This window comes from Acanthochromis polyacanthus, chromosome 17 (assembly GCF_021347895.1).
Source record: "Acanthochromis polyacanthus isolate Apoly-LR-REF ecotype Palm Island chromosome 17, KAUST_Apoly_ChrSc, whole genome shotgun sequence".
Taxonomy (NCBI): Eukaryota; Metazoa; Chordata; class Actinopteri; family Pomacentridae; genus Acanthochromis; species Acanthochromis polyacanthus.
The window spans coordinates 19,590,468-19,614,995 of record NC_067129.1 but is presented as its reverse complement, the minus strand read 5'-3'; the positions used below and the strand labels follow the sequence as shown (position 1 = coordinate 19,614,995).

Below are 24,528 nucleotides of genomic sequence, written 5' to 3'. Positions count from 1 at the left end.
TGCTTTTTTTTTTTTTTTTTTTTTTACTGCAGTAGCTGTATAAGATGTTTAAGATTGAGCTAATTTTGCTTATTTTACATGCTGGTGATCAGTTCAATCTACACATCCTGATATGTTCAGAGCACTTTTTTAAATCATTATTTAGTTTGGAGCTGTCCTGCTTGAGCTTTTCATTTTTTTGACATGCAAATGCAAAAGGGAGCAGAACAGATTACCCAGCTTGAGATATACAGGAAATTCCTCAGCCCATAAAGGAGCATTTCATCTTTTTATCCCAAACATTCAAATCTCCACATTTGGACTAACCAAATGTTATAGACTACAAAACACAATATTTGCTTTTGTGATATAATAGAGTGGAAGAATAATGTTGTATAATATTGAATTAAAATTAAAAATACTCAAGTAAAGCACAAATAGCTTCAATTCGTTTTTAAGACTTGAAGTTGAGTAAATGTTACCACCACAGCCTGTTACCCTGGAGTCAGTCAGTCTCAGTGAAAGCTGGAACTAAAGAGCATTTTCTTGACTGCATATTCAGCATTACCTCTTCATCTTCATCTTCTACCAGCTCAGCATGTATGTCGTCCGCTGATTGCTCAATCTCATTGCTATGATACAGAAAAAATGAGATAAAATAGAGAGTTGGAATCCAAGAAAAGCTGAATTTTACTATTGTATCAGTGCTGTAACTATGTGAAGTTGAATTCTGCAATATAAATGTCTTACACTGTGTCTTGGAGGACATCAGAGTGCAAATTTACAGGACTGGAAACATCTGTAGAGGGGGGAAAAAAGCAGTTTAGGAAGGAAAGAGAAGACCACAAGTTCTGCCCCCTTTCGTTTTATTCTTTGTCATACACAGAACATGCCGGCTCATGCAATGCCCCAATACCACCAGCAGATGGTGTCAAAGTGTCACTTAACAATCCTAGTAGTGGCACACAGTGAAGGATAACTACACAAACTGCTACAAACCCCCAAAACGAACATTCAGGAGACAGAGGAAGCTGGAGGGAATCTAAGGTCAGCACAGTGGGACAGTCAACTCACCGGGGAAGATAAACTGTTGTCTATGCTGAAAGTAACAGGCAGCTTTTGAAAAAAAAAATAATAGAGGACAGGGGAAAGACAAAAGCGTGGCGGGGAGAGAGACTCTTGGTTAGAGAAGCTTTAAATTAAGAGCACAGTTCAGTGTTAATATCATTTACAGAAAGAGAAGGGGTGACAAGTGTGTGTGAGCTTCACACTATTACATTGCTAATGACATTATTGCATATTATTAAACTGGAAAACAGACTACAGTGCTACCATGCTCATTTCAGTAGGGTTGGATATGTTTGTCTTGTCATCTATAGTAGTAGATTCCCTTCTGTGCACAAGCCTACCTGGGAAGTTAAAGCGGCTGTCCCGGTGGCCTTTGGGTGAGGGGTTGGGTGGAGGAGTGGCGCTGGGGGGGTTGCTCTGCTGGAAGGGTGCCGGGGAGGAAGGTGTGGATGAGGTGGTGGAGGACGGATTGCTGCTGGAGTCCAGCTGGTTGAGCACTGGAGGGTGATCCTGGTGGGACAGGAAGGGAGGCAAACAACATTGATCAGGTTGGATAAACATGCCACATACTATATATATATATATATATATATATATATATATATGTGTGTGTGTGTGTGTGTGTGTACGTGTGTGTGTACACCACCAGTCAAACGTTTGAACATACTTTCTCATTTTAATGCTTTTTATTTATTTGTACTATGTTCTACACTGTAGGTTAATACTGAAGATGAACACTTTTCTGTTCACAACATAATTCCATATGTATCCTTTTATAGTTTTAATGTCTTCAGTATTAATCTACAGTGTAGAAAATAACTGAATAAAAACCACTGAATGAGAAGGTTTGTCCAAATTTCTGACTGGCAGTGTATATATACGTCTTATTTGATTTAAGGTCACCTCTACGATATTGACTCTTTGTTTTACTAGTTTCCTTTGTTACATTTTTAGAGTTAACTCAAGATAAATGTTCTTGAGTGCATAATGGCAGAAAGCAGAGCACTTGAAAGCACAACATTTGGGAGAGCATTGCTTATCTTTGCAACGTTATGCAAGAGCAGATGGTGGAGAGACCGAAAAGCAGATGACAAAAACACTTGAAGAATTATTTGTCTTTTCTCTCTAAAACAAACTCTGCTTATCTGTGTGACAGAAACTACAGAGGATTGTGACAAATAAAGCCTTCATTTTCATAAAGTGCCAATGAAGAGGCTCTACAGTTAATAGTATTGTATTATATTAATTAATTTGACAGTGCTTAAATTATGAAATTATTACACAGATAAATGCGCTGTAATACAGAACTCCACAGCCTTTATTTTACCTTTTTCGTAATGGCCTTTGGTAGTGTGCCAAACTGCGGTGCTTCTGACGGTCGGTCCACAGGGTTGTTTATATCAGAGGGAACCGACTCTGTCCTCCGAATTTTGGCGACTGCAGGAGAAATTGATAATATCGCACATGTATGAAAGCAAAATCAGTTGTGTCCATGAACCGCAGACTGAGGATGAAACAAAACTTACTTGGTAGAAAGGAGATTCTGCAGGATGGAGCTTCCTTTGTGCATTTGTTGTGGCACTTTAATCTGCACAGAAAGTAGGCAGCAATTAGCATGTGGCAGTTAGAACACTTCTCACGTCCAGGACAAGATTACAGTTACATCAGCACTAATACAAAATGGCGTTTAAAAATGATATCCGTCCAGCACAGTTCCGGACACAACCTCCGTCCACACAAACACACCTAAAAAAAAACACATATCACATGACATACTCTGGACGTGCAGGTGTAAACAGGCAGCAGGTGGCTGGTTGCTTAGCTGGAGAAAATAGAATTAGAAAGAGGAACAGCAGTGGTGAAAATGAAGAAGAGACATTTCCTTGATTGGACCAACAATGAGATGGAACCATTACTAAAAAAGCCTCAGTAATTCATTATCTTTGTGGAATTAACCACTGGTAGGCAGATGTCCGGTAAAGGGTTCTATGAAAGCCTCGTGACGTGAATCAGGAAAGGAGACATGAGGCTCATCTCTTTTTACTAATTTCAGCCTCCTCTCCTCCTATGTATGACCTGGAAATCAATCTTCAAGCGGCATCACAAAGGATTTTAAATGTCTAAAATGCAACCTGAGGAAAGAGGAGGCTTGTTTGAGGAGCTATGAGCGAGGACATGCCGTGGATGCAGTCTTTTCTGCACCCGTGACATAAAAGATGGTGACACACAGCTGGAATATACAAACCATGTCAGTAGCAAGACGGACAAATGTGTTTTCATAATACATATCACCCTACCCTTCTATACGTTGCCGCATGCCTCTTAAATAAAAAAATAACACTAGAAAAAATAAGTTATCATAAACACTGTTCTGTTAATCTGTCAGAGATCATAAAATACAGTGGTAGGTTATAAGGAAAAAATGGACAGGTCTCACAGCTGCGCCGCATGTCATATTTAATTGACGTTACTTTAAAACAGCGCATCTGAAGTGAGGATGCCTCATAGTGCTAGAGGCCTGTTTCTTCAAGTCCTCTCTCCTCGTTTCTGTTCTGGAGGGAGAGACTAAGATGCAAGGAGAGGATTTGAGGATGTACAAACTGGGAAATGAGATGGAAAGATGGTGATCGATGAACCCCAAACAGAACTCAAACATGGGTGTCCAAACATTCTCTTGTTTCTGTAAAGCAAAAGTTTCACACTTCCCCGCTTTAAGGATCCTAAAATGTTGGAGTAGTATGAACTCTGGGCATAAATGTAATAAATGTTATGTCTTTCCAAACAAAATCTACACCTGTGTGGACATAGCTTTACTCAAAGAGTCAACTTCCACACCTCTAAATCACAAAGTCAAGGAGCAAACCCTGAGTCAGCGTTCTTTTGCTACCTTTCTACCGTATCGGCAAATAACAAAAATAGTTAAAGTTGAGTGAAGTGTCCCTTAAATAGAAAAGCACTCAACTCACCGACAGTGTTTGCACTTAACCCCAAACATCATGTTCTTCTGGCACACTTGACATGTCTGAGACAACCAGGACTTGGTGGAAAACCTGCAGAAACAAACAGCCTCTGTTAGCTCTCCAGTACTGGATAAGAGTTATTAATAGGTTGGTTCAGTCAGTAGTTTATTACAAAAAAAATGAGCTAAACTGTGAGATAAGCTTAGGGTAGAATACATCGTGTTTAAAACAAAGGTCTACCTGTGTGTGACTGCTAGGCCTATGTCCCTCCTCACTGCTTGTGGGGAACTGCGATGCACTGCTACGTTATCTAGGAGAGAAAGAAGGAATGGAGAAGGAGATTATAGAGAAGACATGGTGCTCCCACTGACAAAACTTGTATTAAAAAAAGCCACATCTGACAACATCCCCTTCTGTCATTAAACCTGGACTGCAGAGATGAAAACTTTCAATCACATTCAACCCAAAACAGACACACTTGCACAAGAATGCATAATAAATAAAAATGGCATCAGAACCCACTGCACAGCCAAACCAATACCAGCAATATGAGATGAGCCCTACTGGATAAACACCGTCATCTAGTCCAGAATATTATGTTGACAACATGATTATTCATCATATCACCAAAATACAACACGTGCAGATGACTCACTCTTAATTGTGCTGTGCTCCTCCAGCAGGGTGGGCGTTCCAGGGAGGGTGTAAGGTGCTGTGGTGGCGACTGGGGTGACTCCAGGCGTCCGTGCAGACACGACCGGGTAGCGAGAAGGCGAGTCCTCACAGCCATTACCGTTAACTTGCATGTTCAGGAACAACTTATTCTTTTTAACACACCTGAAGAGACATAAAACAAAAAAAATTGGAGTATCAGCAGATCCAGCATATAGGAAAATACGAGACAGAACACTACAGCAGCTCTGGTTTTACTCTACTGTACAGGGCAGGTTATGTAAGAACTAGAGAGAAGCACGTTGGATACCTAAATAGTATTGGCACAGGATAACCAGGGTCAAGCCCTCTGAGAGACTGGCAACATGCCCAGGGTGCACCTTGCCTTCGCCCTAAGTCAGCTGGGATAGACTCCAGCCCCCCAGCAATCCTAATGAGGATTAAAGGGTGTATAGATAATGGATGGATGACCAGGGTCACATCCTTAACGCCCAGACATAAGTCACAAGGAGCAGAGCACTGAGCAGCGCCAGTTCATGTGATTTAAGCGCACATGCACACGTGACACACGCCGTTTGAGAAAGGGATCCATTTGTGTAAATTTATGTCGCGTTGTGTTCACCAGATCTGCAACTTGTTTTCAGATTGCTGTTCTAACATACTGCAGTTTGTACAAAGCCAGGATAAACTAGCAGGATCATCTGGGTGTGCGTTTGCTGCTCTGGATATATGTCAGACGTAATCATTTCTGCCTTGGCCAGCTTTTTTTTTTTTTCCGCCGATAAAGTTTTCCAAAACCAGACAGGATATTATGGATAAACATGTGGCTTGTTTGTGTATGTGCACCTAATCACAACGAGAGGAGAGAGAGAGAGAGAGAGAGAGAGAGAGAGAGAGAGAGAGAGAGGGAGAAGGAGAGAGAGAGAGAGAGAGGGAGAGAGAGGGAGAGAGGGAGAGAGAGAGAGAGAGAGAGAGAGAGAGGGAGAGAGAGAGGGAGAGAGAGAGAGGAAGAGAGGAAATGAATGAGAGAGAGAGAGAGAGATTGTGTGTCTTGCCACCTCTGAGCATTAGACCTAGGAAATGCTTCCTGTTTTGACATGACTCATAATCTCTGGGAATCTGTGCGGGGATTAGCTCCACTCATACAGTGAGAGCAAAGGAGCAACAGGCTCGATGTGAAAGGATGTAAGAGAGCGAATGCGAGCATATCTGAGGAAAGCTGCTTCTGTCCTGACATGAGGCTGAAATGAGAATGAGACATCGAGCAGATGTTTGAGCTAGGAATCATTTTTGATTTGATCTGAGAAGTTGTACCTAGATGATGTTTTGAAAAGACTGCCGCACGCTGTCTAACTTGCAAAAATACATGTATATTTTTTACAATACGTGAGTGGTAGACCTCATCAGGCTTAAATTTAATACATAGAGACCCTTGGGGAGGGGGGTGTTTAGCAGTTCTATCGTAGGATTTTACCCATTCTATGTATTTTTTGGGATCATTTATAATTCTTACTTTCTCCGTGTTATTGAAAATTGTCATTCACTGGGATGATGGGGTTTTTGTACATATAGTGTGTGGGGTGATATCATTGGTTGCAGAGTTACAGCCCTTTATAATGGCTTCTCTTTGTACCAATTGATATGTCAGATAAAGGTCTGAGACCGGAACTTTGAAATCGAATGGATTTTTGCAAGTCAGACAGCGTGTGGGTGTTTTGGAAACTTTGGACTTTTGGTCTGTCCTTCTCCTACACACTTGTCTCATGAAATAGATGCACAAAGAAGAGTTCCTTTGTCTAAAAAAACTAGATAATGTTTGTCAGTTATGCTGATAAATGACAGTATTATTAATCCATTGTCAGAACGGTCGTTGGTTGATTTTGCGTTGATCAATAAATCCCTCAAATCAACTTATTAGTTCTACATCAACAGCAGCTTTACTGGTAATAAAAAACTGTTCACATACATGCATACTCTACTATAAGGGAAAGACTTTTAGATAATTCCGTCTTTTGGAAAAAAAAATCTTAAATAGAAATTAGTCCAAAGATGACATTTGTATGACACATTTAAGGCACCAACTTTTTAAGCAGTTTTTATCAGATTTATCTGAAGTTTCTATACATAAGGGCTGAGTGATGCTGGGAAAAAAACTAACATTGTGATATTTGATTTCTCAGTGATGAGAAAAATCACAGGGATTTGGTTTAAATTACTTAAATGATTATATTTCCAAATATTTACATGTAAAGAACCTGTTTTTGGTCAACATTGTCCTTTCTGTCGCTGAAATATTTCTATACAACTGACATTGTGTTTCTTTTTGCAACCAAATCTTCCTTTTCAGTGTTTTTCTCTTCTGTTCTGTTTCTCACTTACTTTGCTGTGCACATATACAACCTGTATGTGAGAATTGAAAAAACTATCTATGATACCTCAAAGCAGAGTAAATTATCTTCTATTAGACATATTTCTCTTGTAGATTAGTCACCGAAAATGGAACAGTGTTTTGTTTTTGTGTAACAGAGAACAAAGTAGTAACATGATGTGTTTGAGTTGATTTGCCTGACTTCATATTGCATTTCCTGTGATGTAACTGTTGCGTATGTGCATACTGCAATGTTGGTGCTGAAATGATATATTGTGCAGCTCTATTATACATGCAGGTTTTATGTCCCAGTGACCATTCAAATTGCAGTTATAGCTCTTTCCCCGTTTATTTAAATGGGAGCCTGGTCTTGTTAGCCTGAAATTACTGCCCTGGGGAGGGGTACCAAGATGGTTTCTGTGGTGAGACTTGCCTATAAGGATTTTGATGGAATATACTTTATGTCACTGAGAATGATTCAGATCTTGATTCAGATCGTATCTGTTAGTAATGGAGTAATGCAGCAGATTTTCCATTTGGAAAGACTATGCAAAGAATCAAATTCCAGCAACTAAAAGATCCTGCAGCTCTCCTCTCTCAGGACATTTCCCCACGCTCCCCGGTGCCTGAGCCTGCGTTAACATAGCAACAGAGGCAATCTGTCACAATTACAATGCCATCTGAGGATTCCCATTTAGTTCCAATCTGACCTACTTATGAAAAGCGGTTGACAAGGTGAATGCTGTGACAGCGAGTCGGTCCTCGCGGCTTTAGCTCAGCACCTACTTGTTGGTGGGAGGATCCTCGATGCGGTTGCCCAGCTGGGACTCGTGGCTTTTGCTGCGCGTCAGAGTGATGTTGGGGAGTAGATGGAGCACCTTGCGGGATGGAGGCGGAGGGGTGCAGGGGGGCTTCAGTCGGTGTCGCCGCTTGGAGGGCGGGGTTATGGGCGGGGTGGAGGTGTGTCCGTGGAGCCGGGCTGTGCGAGCGAAGGACATGGGGAAGGGATCTGTGAGGGGGCTGTCACCGTGGATGTGGCACGCGAGCGCATCCGGCGTGGGCACCGCTGACACCGAGCCTGAGCGGGGATGCGGGAAGGTGGCGCAGGGTGTGGATGGGGTGGACTGGATGGTGGCTGGGCGGGCGAGAGGCGAGGGACTGTGGGGGCGGAGCGGCATCCCCAGGTTGGTTAGCTGGTCTGCGGTCAGTAGAGAGCCGCTGTCCCTCCTGGTGGGCTCAGACAACCAGGGGCTGCTGTCTTCTCTCAGCTCACCTCCTGTCAGAGACAAAACGCACAAAAACACATGAACAAATACAGAAAGGGATAACACACAGTGAAGCATTTGATCATGGAGGCTCCCATAAACACATACCTGATTCAGTGGCGCTCTTCAGACAGGAGAGGGCAGCACTGAGCCTGGCACGTTCCTCTGAGCTGGACCCTAGTCTTCGCATTGTATCCCTCACCTGAGCACCTGACATCTGCAGTAAAGCATCCAGCGACAACTTGGTCTCTACAGCCTGCAGAGGAGCAACACAAAGACGGCAGATGCTCAATAATTATACAGAATAAAGAAAACACAAAAGCAATATAGACGATTTATCAGTGAGGAGCAACCTGACTGAGAAAGCTGCGTGTACACCATCAATAAGAAACTTGTGTTGCACGTCTTTTCACACTGTAGTGGTGTCAACACAACGGCTTATAGGGAGACTGAAATTCAGCAGCAAAAAGGGCAGAATGTTGCAGGTTATTCAACCTTTAACATGCACTATTCCTGGAAATCTGCGCTAATCCTGTTTGTTTGTGGAATTCCAAACACGACTTTGTCTGCTTATCTGATTGTTCACTTTACTACAGGCGTGTAGAACAAACAACAACAACAAAACAGGACATGGGCCTAAAATCTCCTTCTAGCCCAGATCACCTTAGCAAGCACAAGACCAAGTCTGGACAAAATTGGGACGAAATAAACGCAAACCTTCCGGATTAAGCTTGAACTAGGATTTAATAAATTTCAGCGAATTATCATACTGCATTTTCTTATACAATATGATCTTTACAGCAGTAAAGGCAGCTACCAGGAAGTAAACATGTGCAATATTAGGCAGACTGAATGCACACACAACATGGTGCAGACTGGGTAGCAATAGTAAGCTAGAAAGGAATGAAATAAGAGGATATATTTCACTAGAGAATACAGCAGAACAGAATCATCTTTTTACCCAGCAGCTGATAGTCAGAATTATACAAATTCGCATGGGCTCTGATCCTCCTACTCACGAAGGGACACTGGCCAATATTCACCAAAGCAACTGAATACTCAACAGCCTGCTTTGCTTTGCAGTCATACTAGGGATGTGTCTCTCTGTGCAAATGCATACAGATAAAATAACAGGTATAATGTGACATGCAGACACATTTAGTGAGTCACAGGTTTTATCACTTAATAAACAAAAAGGTACCCAAATGCAACACCACTGAGAGCCAGACAGGATGCTGGGGAAGGTTTTAAAGCAGCAAACAGTAAAAGAGTGCTCAAATCAGGATTGCGATTAGATGGATAAAACAAGCATTGTCTGAATTAATAGGGGAAATTCCATTTAGGAAGGGGAAGGCCAGCTGCATTTGTTTTTCTATTGTCCATATGTTGCCCGTTTGCGCACCAATATTCAAGATAAGCTGAGGCCACTTTTTTTGCACAGATGATAAATGCAATTATTTGGTTTGGTAAAATGTTTGTGCTTGAAGCACAGTCAAGAACATATCTTTTATTTCTTTGGAAAAAATGCACCATTAGAGCTATTTTGCCTGGAAAAAAAAGATTGCCACACAGCATTGTAAATGAGCAAAACACAGTATGAAAAGGGGCATAAAAACAAAAAAACAGCAAAATTCAGCTCCACATAAAAATGGAATTCTATCTATCCCCGAATTAGTCTCTGTCAAATGATTATTTATGTACAGTATATCATGTACAGTATATATATTTCAGAGTCTAAATTCATTGGTACTGTTGTTTTTACTAAAATTAAAACATTTGAATTACTGAAGGGATTGCATTGACTTTAACTATCCTTAACTGTTTTTAGCTTACTGTCCAGTTGCTTTTGTGTTGTCTTTTTTTGTAATGTTGTTATATGATTTTCAGTGTATTATGTGTAATTATTTGCACTTACGAAGGCTGTTTAAAACAAACAAGAAATCATTTATTACAATAAAAACAAGAACCATTATGCACGAGATCGTCTGGAGAGCAGGTTAACCATATATTGTGTGCATTTTTTGTTAACTATTGTGGCTTATTTCTACTATAACACTGATTGCATGCTTGATTGTTACAGTAGCAAAGTGAATCTACATCAGATCTCTACATTTGGGTTTACTCTGGTTGGCCACTTAGCTAAATATTAGATTGGATCTTTATTAAAGCTAATATGTCATACATGGAAGATGAGCTCTTAAGCTCCATATGCTACCACATCTCACTCAAAGTATGTAGATCCTCCTTTCATTTTGATCCATTACAGCAAACATGAATATCAGCCTTTTTATGAGGACAGAACAAATGAGGGGCAGGCAGACAGAAACTAAGACTGCATGTACAGATACCTATAAACTTACTATACTATTTATTTAGTGCTTACGTAACATGACAGCAAGCAAAATAACCGTGCAAACTGTAATTTATGGATCACGAAAGGAAATATGACCCAGTCCAGTGAGTTTAGGATGTTTTTTTTTCCCACATGGGAAGTACGCAATCACTTATCAGTTGGGTTAAACCCTTGCTCTGAGAGGGCAAACACTGATCGCAAAACTAGGGCAACCTCCCACACTCATGTGTACACTATAAGCAAAACGAAGCGCACACACGGAGACACAAAAACACACAGGCGAGGGTGAGTGATGTGATATTCAAAAGTGGCTGTGGGGCCTGAGCAACCCTCTCACCTTCTCACTCATAACAACATTACAATTTTAGCAGCATGGACAGAATGGTTCGCACGCACTATTGCTGCACAGAGACCTCTCCAAAATAAAGCATCACTGGTCACAATATACATGCACAGTCCAATTAATATCTAATTGCTGCTCAATTTACATACCAAGTCAAGAATTCTCTCTATGTAACACACAAATATATATGCTGTTGAACAATTTTGGCAAGTTTATAGTCTCACATTGGCCTGGCTTTGATGCAAGTGCAATATTTTTTAGAAGAAATCCCTGGTTTAATCAAGATAAAGCTACTTAGCAGAGCTACAGACAAAATTAATTAGTTCACAGGAATACACATGCTCATTTAAGAAGCCAGCCAACATGGGATCCTCATGCCTGCACAACATTATGCAATAGCTCCCTGTGTGCATAGGAGCAGGTTCTTCTTCTTCTTCTTAAAAAAAAAACAAGCTCACTACAATTGTGGCAATGTTTTCCAACCATCCATTACATAATTCCAACGCTCACATTGTAGAGTGAGAAGATGCACTGCAGAAATCCTCAATTTAATAATCTTTGATCTAAATGGGTCATGGACATGCCATGACAGCTCAGCATCTTTTGGGATATCACTGGTAGTATATGAGACATACAAATAAGTACTTACTATTCTGTCAAAAAATGATTTTCCAGCGCAAAGCTAAATTCTATGAAGGAAAATGAGGTTTAAACTGAAGCAAACAGCACAGAGGGAGACAGTCACAACTGAACCGTAAACACGAGAGAAATAATCAGATATGGAACGGGGCCATAAAACAAAAACAAAAAAGCACATAGCGGCTTAGGACATATTAAAGAATAACAAGTGCAGAAACATTTAAAAATAAGCAGGGCACAGTTAGGTCACAAAACAAAGACAAACTGACTAGAACAATAAAAACATAAGGTAGTTGACAAGAATTACACAGTTTAGGGGCGACTCGGTGAGAGAAGAGAAAATTATATAATAACTAACAAGGAAAAAAACTAAGATATAAGGAAACTAATGCATTTTTTGAAGTGCACATAAGAGTATGGTTGCATAGGTCTGGTGTATGGTGATGATCCGTCAAATGGTGACAGAGAATAGTGTCCTTTACGGCCAACACCGAGGCATACATCTATGAAATACAGTAATAGCTTACATTAACACGAAAACTGCACACAGCAACGGGATTGTTTCCTCATGATGAAAACTGGCCTCTTTCCAGAACAAATAGTGAGTTTTGTATCTCTCTGCAGGATTTATCCCCACCTGGACCCCTACCCTTCCATGGAAAGGTCAGAGATCAGGGTTAGATCCAGATTAAGACCACAACTGAGCAGGACAATCAGTGTTGACCCACACATATTAAATAGACTACCTAACTCAGGGTCTCAGTCTGAAGGTCACTTTTCACAGCCTTCTACAAACTGGGTCAGATCTGTCACTGGTTCTGCTGCAACCCATCTGATAAAGCTATTGATGATGGATGATGCTGCAATTATTATTGCTGATCTGCTTAACATTATTGAATTACACCATGAGACAAATGTATTTAGACAAGTCCATCAGTTCTGGTTCAGATTTTCCTAACAGTCCAAGATTAAATCATACAATTCTAGAGAATAGACTTCTTTTTCTTACTTTGGAAGAATCAAGAATTAAATAAATTTGATATTATTCAGTGTACATAAAAAAACGTCCAGACCTCCCTTCCATTCAGCTAAAGGCAGGATTAATCCAGTAACAAGCTTTCATGAAGATATGCGAGACTTGAAACATTTTGTTTGGTGAAATTCCTCACACACTCGCATACAAAGCCCTCTCTAGTCTCACAAAAATGGCATCATGTTATAAATGGCCATTGACTTTTGTAGCTCCTAATGTGAGCTTGCGTAAAAAAGGTCTGCTCTATCTGCAAGGAAATCAACAATCACTTTGCTGGATTTATTACACTTGTTACACACGGCTTGTAAATTTAAAAAAATCTAGCTAAAAAGATTTCTCAAATTCAATTCATCATACTCAGTTCAGATCTGTTGCTTCCCTTGGTCATAATAATGAAGGAGCTTCTCTTGTAGAAAGCCATTTTGATGCCCACTGGTGAGACATTCCTCATGCACATGTGAACTGCGGGACTGAGTACACACACCGAACATGGGTAAACACAACACAACAACACAGCCACTCAGACCACAGCATTGGCATTCACACATAACACCGTGACCTACCTCGATGAGCTCTGGTCGCAGGTTGATGGTGCGTAGCCAGTCTCGCAGGCGTGGGTAGCTATCGAGGGCCTCGGGCCTCTCTGTCTCTGGCACTTTCTGCTTGCACTGCAGCTGTTTACAGATGTATTTCATCAGCTTCACCTGCAGGGAGCAATAGAGAACACAGCACAGATGGAAGGGACAGGTTAGAAGGGAGACTCGCAGTCTGCTAGCAGCTACAGCAGAAAGAGCAGGTATTCACTTTCTAGGGTTTCTGTCACACCTGGACGTTTTTTGTTTTTTTTTGTGAGATGGTGCAAAAATGTTCCAGCATATGGATGCCATTCTTTGGAGCAGAAACTCAATTGCTACCCACTTCTGTTGCTTCTGCATGAGTGACATGACACACTGACCTGACAAATATTTACAACAACATACGTTCTTCTGACACAATAAAGCCAGATGCACGATTGACTCTCACTCACATACTGCTTTCTTCCATTGTAAACTGGATGTACCTGCAGCAACAACACGCCACAGTTTGTTTCCTTGTGTCCCAAGTGTGCAAGACAGCTAATTAGATAGAAACTGCTATTATTATACAGAGGAACAATGAGCTGGTCATCTAATGAGAGCATCTGTGCTGCTGGCAAAGCAAATAAGTCCATTTGGAGGAAGGAGGAGGCAGCTCAACGGCATCAAAGTTCTCAGTGACGGATGGAAAGAGCCATATGACCAGTCAATTTTCCACTTGGAGAGGTACTGCGCTTTATTTTCATCACTAACTCTGGGACAAAAAGCTACTATATGTCACAACCGGCTAGAGATGAAATTCCTTGCAAAAGCAGCTCATGAGAAAGTTCTGAAAGTTGCTTTGCATTTGTATCAAGTCATTCTCTCCAGAAAGCATTTAGAATTTGATGGAGATAAGAAGAACAACATTGGAAGACTAATAAAATAGTAAAATGAGGCACAGAAACCTGCCCCCACTCCGGCCTTCCCCTCAGTGTGTGCATCTGCCCATCAGCACATTAATGACTAAAGCCTTGGTGCGACCTTTACTGTCGTGTCTCATGACGTCGGACGCATCAGTAAACTCAAAGAAAACGGCCAAACCCAGCAGTGCTCCAAAGTGAATGATTATTCCAGTATCTTTTTGGACTCAAAACACTCCAGGTCTTTACAAACAAAGACATAAAGCCATGAGACGTTACTCCAATACTTTCCAGAGCAATGTCAAGTGCAGTGGTCCTGTGAGTAAGTATTACAATGAACACCGTGGTATTAGTTTGCAGCGTCCTGCATTGTGCAGCTCAGCGTGACTGTATAGTGTGTCCTTATCTCACAGTCTATCTGTAAGAGTCCATTACAGCAGGCAGCACCTTCAGATGAGCCGTGCAACACCAGCTAGCTCTCGACCTGCCGCGCACCTTTCGAGTGGCCGTCCAACAATGGTGAGCGCGCGTCTTTCTCCTGCTCATTCAGCTTTCTCCATGACACATCCACTCGCCAGCCAGACAGAAACTCATACAGCAGCGCTACTCTTGAAAAGTGTGGCCTTGAGGCTGTTAAGAAAAAAAAAAGGGCTGCTAACAAAAGCACCTCCAGCGCAGGCCGGAGAGATGAAAGAGGAGAGAGAAAGAGGAGGTAAATGCTCGACGTGTCGACCCTGACTGGAGCTTTTCAGCTCTGCATCAATTATCAGCTGCACTGAGAGTATTACAGAATAATACAACTGAGAGTAGACGAATAAAAAGAGACTTTTTCAACTTAAAAGTGAGGACCATGCTACAAAAGCTGACTGGCTGAGATGAAAATAAATGCCATGTGCCTAAATATAAGACCTTACATGTTGATGTCTAAAAACAATCTTTGCTAAATAAGGCTAAAAACATTATTTCCACAGTTTGAGCCTACATTTAGTTGAATGCAACTGACCTTAGAGGCCAGCAAGTTAGAACATCTCCTTCTATGGATGGAAAGTAGAGACTGGCAGCTTCTTGCTTCTCTCATTTGAGCTGTAAACCCTCACACTTACATATACACATGCAAACATACTGGCAGATAATCCTGTGTACTAAGTAGGTGAGAGATACAAGCAGAAAAGAACAGCGTGAAGCTGTGATAAACTGTATGTTCCAGTTTATTAGAAAGTTAAGAGACAAGGAGCTTCACTTTGCTCTTATCAAATCAAATTTCCTTGAGATCTGCACTAGTGTGGCCAAAAGTAAGAGGCACTTACTCAAAGTAGCTAATGAGCTAGCCTCCTGCTTTACCTCCCTATACACTAGTGCAGTCCTGTGACGTCAGGTTACCTAGCAACCCCTCTTCTGAATCGTCAGCAACATTTCAGTGGGATTTTCCCCATACATGTGAAACACAGAGCTCAGACACAATACATCTCAACATACAAATGTCATCCTGTGTCTCCAACAGGACAACAGCTGTAGTAGCAGCAACACATGACCAGCATGTTTATCTCCAGTCACACTTCACCCATTATGGTTCCTAATAAATAAGGTGGATAGGATTACACAAGCACACGAGGCCCCAAATCCCTCCCTGATATCAGTAATGTGCTGGGAGCAGAGTCAGGCACACCGGCAAACCACGAGATAATGACAGGCCCCCGTTGCATATTATTTTTGGTGCAGAGTAGAGAAAGAGCAGCGTTTGACGTGTGGCCTGGAGGTGGGAGGAGGGAGAGGAGAGATGGCGTCAGAGCCCACCTGTCAGCGGAGCTAAACAACACCATGGCAACCGACCTAATGCTGTGAGGACATGAGTGACAGGCAGTGTGTCAGCCACCAGAGAGGAGCAGGGAGAGGAGTCCCAGGCAGCAGCCGGCCTGACACAGCAGACTGGGGAGCAGATCCTACTGCTTCAATTGTTTTCTCAAGGCTCTTGCTGACACAGCCACTTTGGTGCACCTGCCAAGGATAGCACGGCCTATCTGAGCAACAATGCTCGATCCCAGAAAATGATATTCGCACAGGAAGGTCAGGTGATTTCTCCCAAACAGAAATATGAACAATTTTCTTACTGTCAGATCAGACTCAGTAACAAAACATCTTACATCCCATTAGCCATGTGTCCTCTCTGCTCCAGAAAAACAGAAGAAGCTGATCAGTGGTGAGCTTTTCATGGGTTGCGCATTAAAAGCGAAACAAAAATCTCTTACAAATCTTCAACAGACTTTCACTTATCACTATAATCTGCATGAAAAACACATCTGAACATATTGTCGGCCACAAAGAAACACTAGGATTAGGAATCCTTTAATTATTTTTTCGGTTGTAAGCTGCAGACTCCACTGTCTTTTCATGGGGAAGCTTACAATCAACATGGAATGTAGCACAGTGGCAGCAAAGCTAAAAGATGATGCAAACATAATTTTAGCATTGATTTCAAGGGCGCATTTCCTACAGTATCATGCAAGGAAACCTTCTGTTGCGTTAAGGCTGACGAATAATTTTATCTACACAGAGGGGGGAAAAAAAGGACATGTCAAAAGACAACAACACAATGGAAGAGTAGTTATGCGAAGGCCAGGTCACAAGGGGGCATGGGTGCGGGATTCACTTGGGGCTACATGGTTGACAGTCTGAAACAATGGCTTACTGCCCCTCCTCCATCACTGTTACCACCACTGCAAGTTGATGCTGGGTTGAAGGGGTGAGGAGGTGATAGAGTCTCTACTAACTGTAACTGGGCGTAAGGTGCGAGTCTGTCCAAGTTTGAGCGACCGACACTAGTCAGACAGGCCAACCCTCGGCCTTGTTCGAGCTCACACCCCTACATAAATATGTGTTTTTGTGCATAATTACATACCTCCGTACAATAATTGAAGTACACCGTGCATACTCATACATACATAGATGCAATATGTAGTCATTTTAACCATTTACAACCAGACACGTGATGCTAACCTCCTTATTTGGAGCTAAGGCCAGCAAATCGCCTCCTTTGCACAAAAAGGAAAAATTACAGCAGACCTCAAAATTACAGGATATAATGTAACTCATCCTTAGTCGGTTTAAGAATAGATCAAGGCCTGCCTACACTCCTCAAGCATTCTGATTTCCACATCATGCAGTCCATTCTTATCAACTACACCTCCCGTTCAATCAGAAAAAAAAAAAAACATGAAGGAAACAGAGTCAGGGTCAGCGTTGATACAGACACTCCAGTTGTTTCCTCTCGACCCTCATGTGAACGACATTCTCTGCTCTCTGCTTCTAGGCCTCCAACACGAACACACACACAACACACAACACACACAAACACACACACATGCAGTGGCTGTCATGTCATAAGAAGGAGCCCAGCCGATTGGCTTTGATTCTCCCCTCCCCTTTCCTCTCTGCTCTCCCTTCTCGCACAGGCTCTTTGCGCGTCATTTGATTTTCTTATTTAACAACCAACCCTGAAAATGCGTAGGAAGAAAGATGTCTAAATATAGATGCAGCCACAACAGCTCGCACCACGAGTGCACAGCAAACTCTCTCCAACACCGTGAGGAGACAAAACAGAGTGACGCTCTGCTGTTTGCCGATCATTGCAGAGAGCCGCGGTTAAAAAGATAAAGACGATGCTTTCGTGAACAAACATCCCAACATTTCTTACATTGGTTAAGATTATGTAAAGCACAGCACACAAGCAGCACACAGGAGTTCTACTGTCATTAGGATGCTTTTAAGTTGGGGTGTGGATCATGTGAATTGATTTGGATGTGGTTTGAAAAACAAACAGGCTGCTGAGGCTTTGCAAGTGGATGTGATGAAGCAAAAGTGAGGGATACATGAGGAGCTACAGTAAAAGTAACACAGTTGCAGCAGCATGAGAGGCAGACAGAGACCAAGCTGAGTGGGATTAACATGTGAAAAGTGAAGTACCAGTTACCACTCCATTTGAGAGGCCAGTATCATTATCCTCTCACTGGCAAGGCAGAAAAAAAAAACACACAGTTCAAGTGGAATAATAAAGCTCTTTCAATGAGAGAATAAAGTGAGTTCAAGCCGCTCTTGATTGCACTCCAGTGCGATATGGGAACGATAACCCTTTGCGCCACGAGCGTGACAAACTCCTCTGACCTCACACAGATTGCTCAAATTCAACACATGAATTAAAGTTGCTTACAGCTTTAGTAGCAACGACATCTATGTCTCGCTACTTCTGTTACCGAACAGGATACATGTGATCACCTGCGCTTGTATATGACAGTCGCAAGCCGGTGTGCTTGCTAGAATTTCAGGACGCTGGGAACACTGTGTACACCTCTCGCATCTCACTGTGTCAGACATGTCTTCTGCGTGTCTGAAGAGGAACTCTTGACAAATCGAAAGGAATTCTGAATTATGGGGGTATCAGGACGTTAAAGAGCCATCTAAAGTCAAATGCTAAGTCCCTGATCTTGCTGAGTTTTAATGCAGGAGGCATGTGGCAAGAGAAACCTCAAGGAGGGCTAAAGCAAGAAGTGAAAGTGCACTCTGATGGCAAGATGTGGTTTCAAAACTGTTTGCCAGTAACGACAAAGGAAGTAAGACTGCTGATGAACACAGCACCCCATGTACAGACAGATCAACTGGAAGGATTGTTGAAAGACATCTAGACCCTCTTAGTAATGATACAGATAGACATGTTTGAGCCTGGTCAGTAAACTGATCTAAAATCCCTATGGTTTGCCCTTCCAAAACAAAACATTGTTACGATAAATTGGAAGAAGTATTAAAACAGATCTGTTGTATCTGGCTTTAGGTGAAGTAATTGACACTGCTTACTGTTCTCCAATAAGAAATGTAAGTTTTCTTGTTGCTTCAAGGTGTTAAAGACAGAACAGCTAAACAGCAGGCAACATGAAACTACCAAAACTTGACCAGATGTCTGTAAATTCAGTTTAAAATACCACTTGTATTTTTGTAACAGATAAAAAATTGCACGTCAACGAAAGGCATCTGTATTACTTAAATTTCAGAATCCGATTACATTTAATGCCTGTTTTCAAGACTGTCTCTACATCATTTTGAGTGTCCAAGTATTGGATCCAATATTCAACAGTTTTCAAATTACCAATATCACTATTTTAACAAATTATTTACATTTTTGCAGCTTTAACTCTGATGCAGTTGCCTCTTACTATCTGTAGTAACTCTTGGAGTTTGTACATCTAATTGGTCGCATATCAGAAAACGACAGCCAATCAGCCTTGAAAGCTAAATGTTCAAAAGTTCTCTTTTGAAAAAATGTAAATAAAGCGCTAAATACACAAAACATTCCGATGACGCCTTGTGTTTGAGATTGTGTTCTTAAAAATTTTGACAGAAGGGATTTTATCTTTATCTTAATACATAATTGATATCAACCCTGAAAAAAAACACATTAGTCAAACCCTATTGTTTTACGATGGTCCTTCCCGTGTTTGAATGACTAAGAAACACTTCTAGTCCCACAATTCTACTTGATTTGATTCTTGTGCATTTTAAGATAAAGAGTGAGACTTACTGTTCATACATTGTTCTCTCACCCTGTAAATATGATGTACAAAAAAGGTGATTTCATAGATACCGCAATAACAAACAGATAAAATCAACACGTCACAAAAAAAGCCACCAACACTGATGCACTGACAAGCTAACTTGGAAATGAGAAACCCTATCTGATTCCCTGTGAGCTGTCTAAGACATTACTAATCAAATGATGTCAGAAGTTCATGATAGTTGCATTTTATCTTCAGCCCAGATGTTGAAACACAATGGCACACACAGTATAACTTCTCTGTAAGACTGACTAGCTGCACTCTGAACTCACCGCTGACCAGAAACAATTCAACAACCGGGACAAAAAAATACTTAAAATAACTGAAAATATGATATTTAAGTACACCATTGAGATTATAGCTGTTCCACAAACCAGAAAGTATCTGCAGTACCTGGTTCCAGAGCAGCCACTGAAATCAGTAAGCAGTTTGAGGCTTTTATCTCCGCTAACAGGCCTCAAAACAAAAGGTTCCAAGTTGTTCTGATCCTCCAGATACAACAGATAGCAGCTCTGAACCCTGCCAGGCCACAAAGCAGCTAACTAACTGGAGGTAACCACATGTACTGTTCATACGCCTGACTTTCAGAGATAGTCCGCCTGAATAACAGCCTCATCGGCACAGGAAAGAGACCTCAGAACAGTTTTCACAGCATTCGAGAAACATGTGAGAGCAGCGCGGCCTGTCCATTGTCACGTAGAACAATGCCGATGCAAGATGTATCTACAAGACAGCATACCTCAGGAAGAACTCTGCCAGATCACATCCTGTTCCAGTGACACGGTACACATGACAGCGGATGAAGAAGAGTTGAAGTATGTAGAGTAGGACAGGCCCTAACTTCGCAAACTATTCAAACGGACTGCTACACGCTGTTCAGACCTACATTCTTTAACCTATATTTTTTTCTTTAGGATACCAAGATGTGACAAAGTGCTAAGTTCAGTTTCATTTTCTGTCATCGCACAAAGGCAGTGGGAGTGGCGTGGGCTCAAATGGAAAACTACAAAACACACAAACTGATTTGTTCTAGTTTCTATTTCAGGTAATAAGCTGAATTTTTTTCATTTAATACCAGGCTTCTTTACTTGAGCCAGTGAAAATTTGTTCCCACACAGCAGCTTGCCAACTCGCACCTGATGCCTGCCAGCAAGCTAGCGAGCTACCAAATTATTTTGTAGACATTTATATTCTCAAAACTGAATAAAAAGCTGCACCTGAAAGCATATGACTGCTTTGTCATCTCTGCCTTGTTCTAGCGTATATCTCCTTTTTTTCTGCACACTTTGATACTACGCACAAACACAAACAGATCTTTTGAGCAGGTGAGATTGTGTTGCTGTCTGCCCTGTTAAGGCAAACAAGCTGCCAGTAACAAGAGTACAGATGCAATGAAGATGTGGGACTAAATAATGCTGCTTTAAAGGACTCTCTTCTTCATGATTCTGGAGCATTTTGGAGACGACTTGAAAAGCGGGTCACTGTGCGTCTGTGTGGCTGAAACTAAACGCGCTGTGCTTTCTGGAACATTAGTTTTAAGGAGCAACAGCACAATTGTTCATAGGGTGTTCAGTTATACAGAAATAAAACAGACATGGATAATTGATAGCCTCCAGCCAATCAGGACTGAATATTCCTTTTAGCCAAGGTATAAGGCTTAAATAAACCATGAACCAGAAAACCCATTTACCATCTATCATGTCTCTACAATGTCAGTATGTCTGGAGCCTGCACAAAGATACATTCATCTATCCTCCACAAGTTCACATTCATAGCCATTAAACTTGTAGCATCCCGGTGCTTTTTCCACATCTCCATTGTCTCATCAAAATGTGCTATATCAGCCACTAACATATCCCCGCACAGACCCTCCCTCTCTTACTATCACCCTCCTCAGCAGAAGCAGGGCCTGTTGTCCCGTCATGGCAGTGTTACTGACAACATGAAGCTGGACTTTCCATGACATGATCCCTTCAGTCACTGCTAAGAATTTGACAAAAATAATATGTGACTGTAAACATCCCGTGAGTGTAAACCTGGAGGCCTGACCCGTTCTGAAAAGGGACGATATCGATACACACACAATTAAACATACACACATCCACACACACACATATATATAGTGTATATAAAGACAAATACAGTAAATTATATGTATGTGCATGTATATATGTGTGTGTAGATAGATAAATGCAGATGTATACACTATATATATATATATATATATATATATATATACACACACAATCTCATATATACTATATAAAATATACTATATAAAATCATGTATACTATATGTTATACAATAAAATAGAAAATTTTAGTTTTCCAAAGCCCAAGATGACATCCTCAAATGTTTTGTTCCGTAAAAAAAGTAAAAATATTCAAACCTATGAGGGTGAAATCTGCATTCCCCCCCCCCATACTGTTTAATCTGTTATCAAAATAGGTGGCAGTTAATTCTGTCAAATATTTAAAATCTAATTATTTTATTGTCGCAACAATAATAAAGAGAACACATTGAACCACTGCAGCTCCAATAATAATATTAGTAATAATTTAAATTTATAAATAAATGTATCATAAATACAAATATTCTATTTATGTCTGTAAATAAATTTAAAAAAAAACACAAAATGAAAAGCCCACGTCACACAAAAGAGTGGCTACAACTGCTCACTCTTCACGGCATTTTTCAGCCCTTATCTGAATTTTATGACCAGCTCTTCAAATATGCAAAGTGAGACATATACAGTGTGCTTCCTTTGTTGGTGCCTGCACGCCACCTGGCATGACTTCTCTATTATCCTGCCTGCTCTATACGATCTTATGCTGCCCTACAAAGCCATGCGCAAAAAAAGAAGCAATGTCAAGTCATTCCAAGACGACAGAGACCGAATCTGCATCCAGATGCAGGAGAGTAGCACGTACATCAAAGCCTGCCTTTTTACGCGTTTGGAAACACAAACACATGGAACACGACGTGCATTTGCCCCCTTTTTTGCGCTCGTCTTGGGCCCAACTGTACCAAACACGGTGCAGAACATAAATAATGGCAGTATCAGATTATTGAATGTGTGCCATTAGGCCAGGCTGGATTCAGCTGCACGGTGCGGTGCTGTGAACTATCCGAGGGGGCTCCTGGCAAATAATAGAGAAAGAGGTCACATAAATAGCCGGATCAGGCATGCAAGATCACGGTTTGGGGAAGCTTCTGGAGGCACAATGGAGGCAAAACTTGATTTAGAAATTGTGTGCCATCTTCACCTCTCCATGCATCGACCCCAGCACAGCACCCAGGCGACAAAATGTGCTCAGATAGGGCGCCTCGCTTGCAGCCTGAGAGGCGGACATAGCGTTAGGGCTTCATGACTCCGCAATTTGACTAGACTGCTTCCCATCGCAGGACAGTGGGGGATTTGACATATCAGGAAAAAAAAAAAAGCTCATTACCTCCAAAGTGCGGATTTCTTGCTGCGTGAGGTCGTTGGACGCGGCGCATTTGGTCCGTAGCCCCTGTAAACTGGAGATGGAGATATCAATCATATTCTGGATGAGTTCGCATTGATGTAGTGCGGCCATCGCTGCGCCACCGCCGCTATCCCTCTCCGGCTGCTCATCACTCTCGACCATCTTCCCACCTTTAGCAGACACACTATCCATTCCTCAGCATTGGGCTCGGCTGGAAAGGGGGCTGGAGTCAAACTGCTGAGCCAAAATCAAACATATGCAGCAGCCCGGCGACGCAGCGAAACCTATTGTGGAAGTTAGCTGACAGAAATGTGTCCCCCTCCAGCTCCCAAATGTTGTGGGTAAAAAAAAAAGTCAGGATGCAAACTAAATAATGTTGTTTTGGAATATTAAAAAAACAACAAGCCGATCGACGGTAACGAGGCTAGTATAAGCGCTCCAAAGTCCACTAATGCTCGACTTGTATTTTCAGTCCGGTTGCTGACGAGAGGATACTCAAGCTTCCACCGACAGCTCTGGCAGAGGCTTTCACCGTCTGTCAGCTGTTGGGAACATCATGGGGCGCGGTGCAGTCTGGGAAATGGAGTCACGCAGGTTACAGAAACTCCACTCCACGCTAGCTTAACCTCCTCCCACATGCTAATGCTAGCGCACAAATGACAAAGAAAGAACCATAGTATCAGCTTTATACAACTGCAGTAGCATAAATGTTGTTTAAACAAATTCAGTTATTGTAAGAAAGCGGTGAAAAACTAAAGAATTGACAGGAATTGTGGGCTCCAAGCACAAATAATACTATTAATGATGGCTGAATTATAATAAGCTTCTTTGGTATTGTGCAAACGAGCTCACAAGCTGTGTTTCATTTACATGTTTTTCTCTACATTTTGAAGTATCAATTAGACTTAAAGTTATTGGAAACTGCAAAATTCAGGAAAACCTATTTTTATGCTTGGCTTAGGAGGCATTTGACCCCCCCCCCCCCCCCCCCCCTAAAAAGACATTAACAAGGAGACAGAAACACTTTTCTTGAATGCGTTTTCACTTAGCAAACATTTAGCTTACATGACTGATCAGCTTTTTCCACTTCTATCATGTTTGACCTTTTTTTGGATAGTCTGAAACATGTCCAATACCAGCTCACATGACAGAATAATTACACTCAACAAAAATATAAATGCAACACTTTTATTTTTGCTCCCATTTTTTATGAGATGAACTCAAAGATCTAAAACTTTTTCCACATACACAATATCACCATTTCTCCCAAATATTGTTGACAAATCTGTCTAAATCTGTG

At 41.5% G+C, this 24,528-nt stretch overlaps 1 protein-coding gene across 2 annotated transcripts in view; it reads right to left on the bottom strand.

The window, feature by feature from the left end:
• Positions 1-23,784, bottom strand: part of LOC110950632 (kinase suppressor of Ras 1) — a 31,380-nt gene extending 7,596 nt beyond the window's left edge. The window contains exons 1-13 of one of the 2 annotated variants that reach the window (XM_022193332.2): positions 23,211-23,783; positions 13,244-13,384; positions 8,421-8,568; positions 7,834-8,323; positions 4,663-4,844; positions 4,248-4,317; positions 4,014-4,097; positions 2,574-2,635; positions 2,375-2,484; positions 1,389-1,557; positions 1,054-1,095; positions 730-778; positions 548-611 (exon numbers count right to left, since the gene is read on the bottom strand). In XM_022193332.2, coding sequence (XP_022049024.1) covers positions 548-611; positions 730-778; positions 1,054-1,095; positions 1,389-1,557; positions 2,375-2,484; positions 2,574-2,635; positions 4,014-4,097; positions 4,248-4,317; positions 4,663-4,844; positions 7,834-8,323; positions 8,421-8,568; positions 13,244-13,384; positions 23,211-23,420 — 1,821 coding nt within the window. In that variant the 5' untranslated portion in view covers positions 23,421-23,783. Of the gene's footprint in view, positions 1-547; positions 612-729; positions 779-1,053; positions 1,096-1,388; positions 1,558-2,374; positions 2,485-2,573; positions 2,636-4,013; positions 4,098-4,247; positions 4,318-4,662; positions 4,845-7,833; positions 8,324-8,420; positions 8,569-13,243; positions 13,385-23,210 lie in introns of both variants that reach the window. The other variant, XM_022193333.2, reaches the window with a different exon arrangement.
• Between the last annotated feature and the right edge of the window lie 744 nt (positions 23,785-24,528).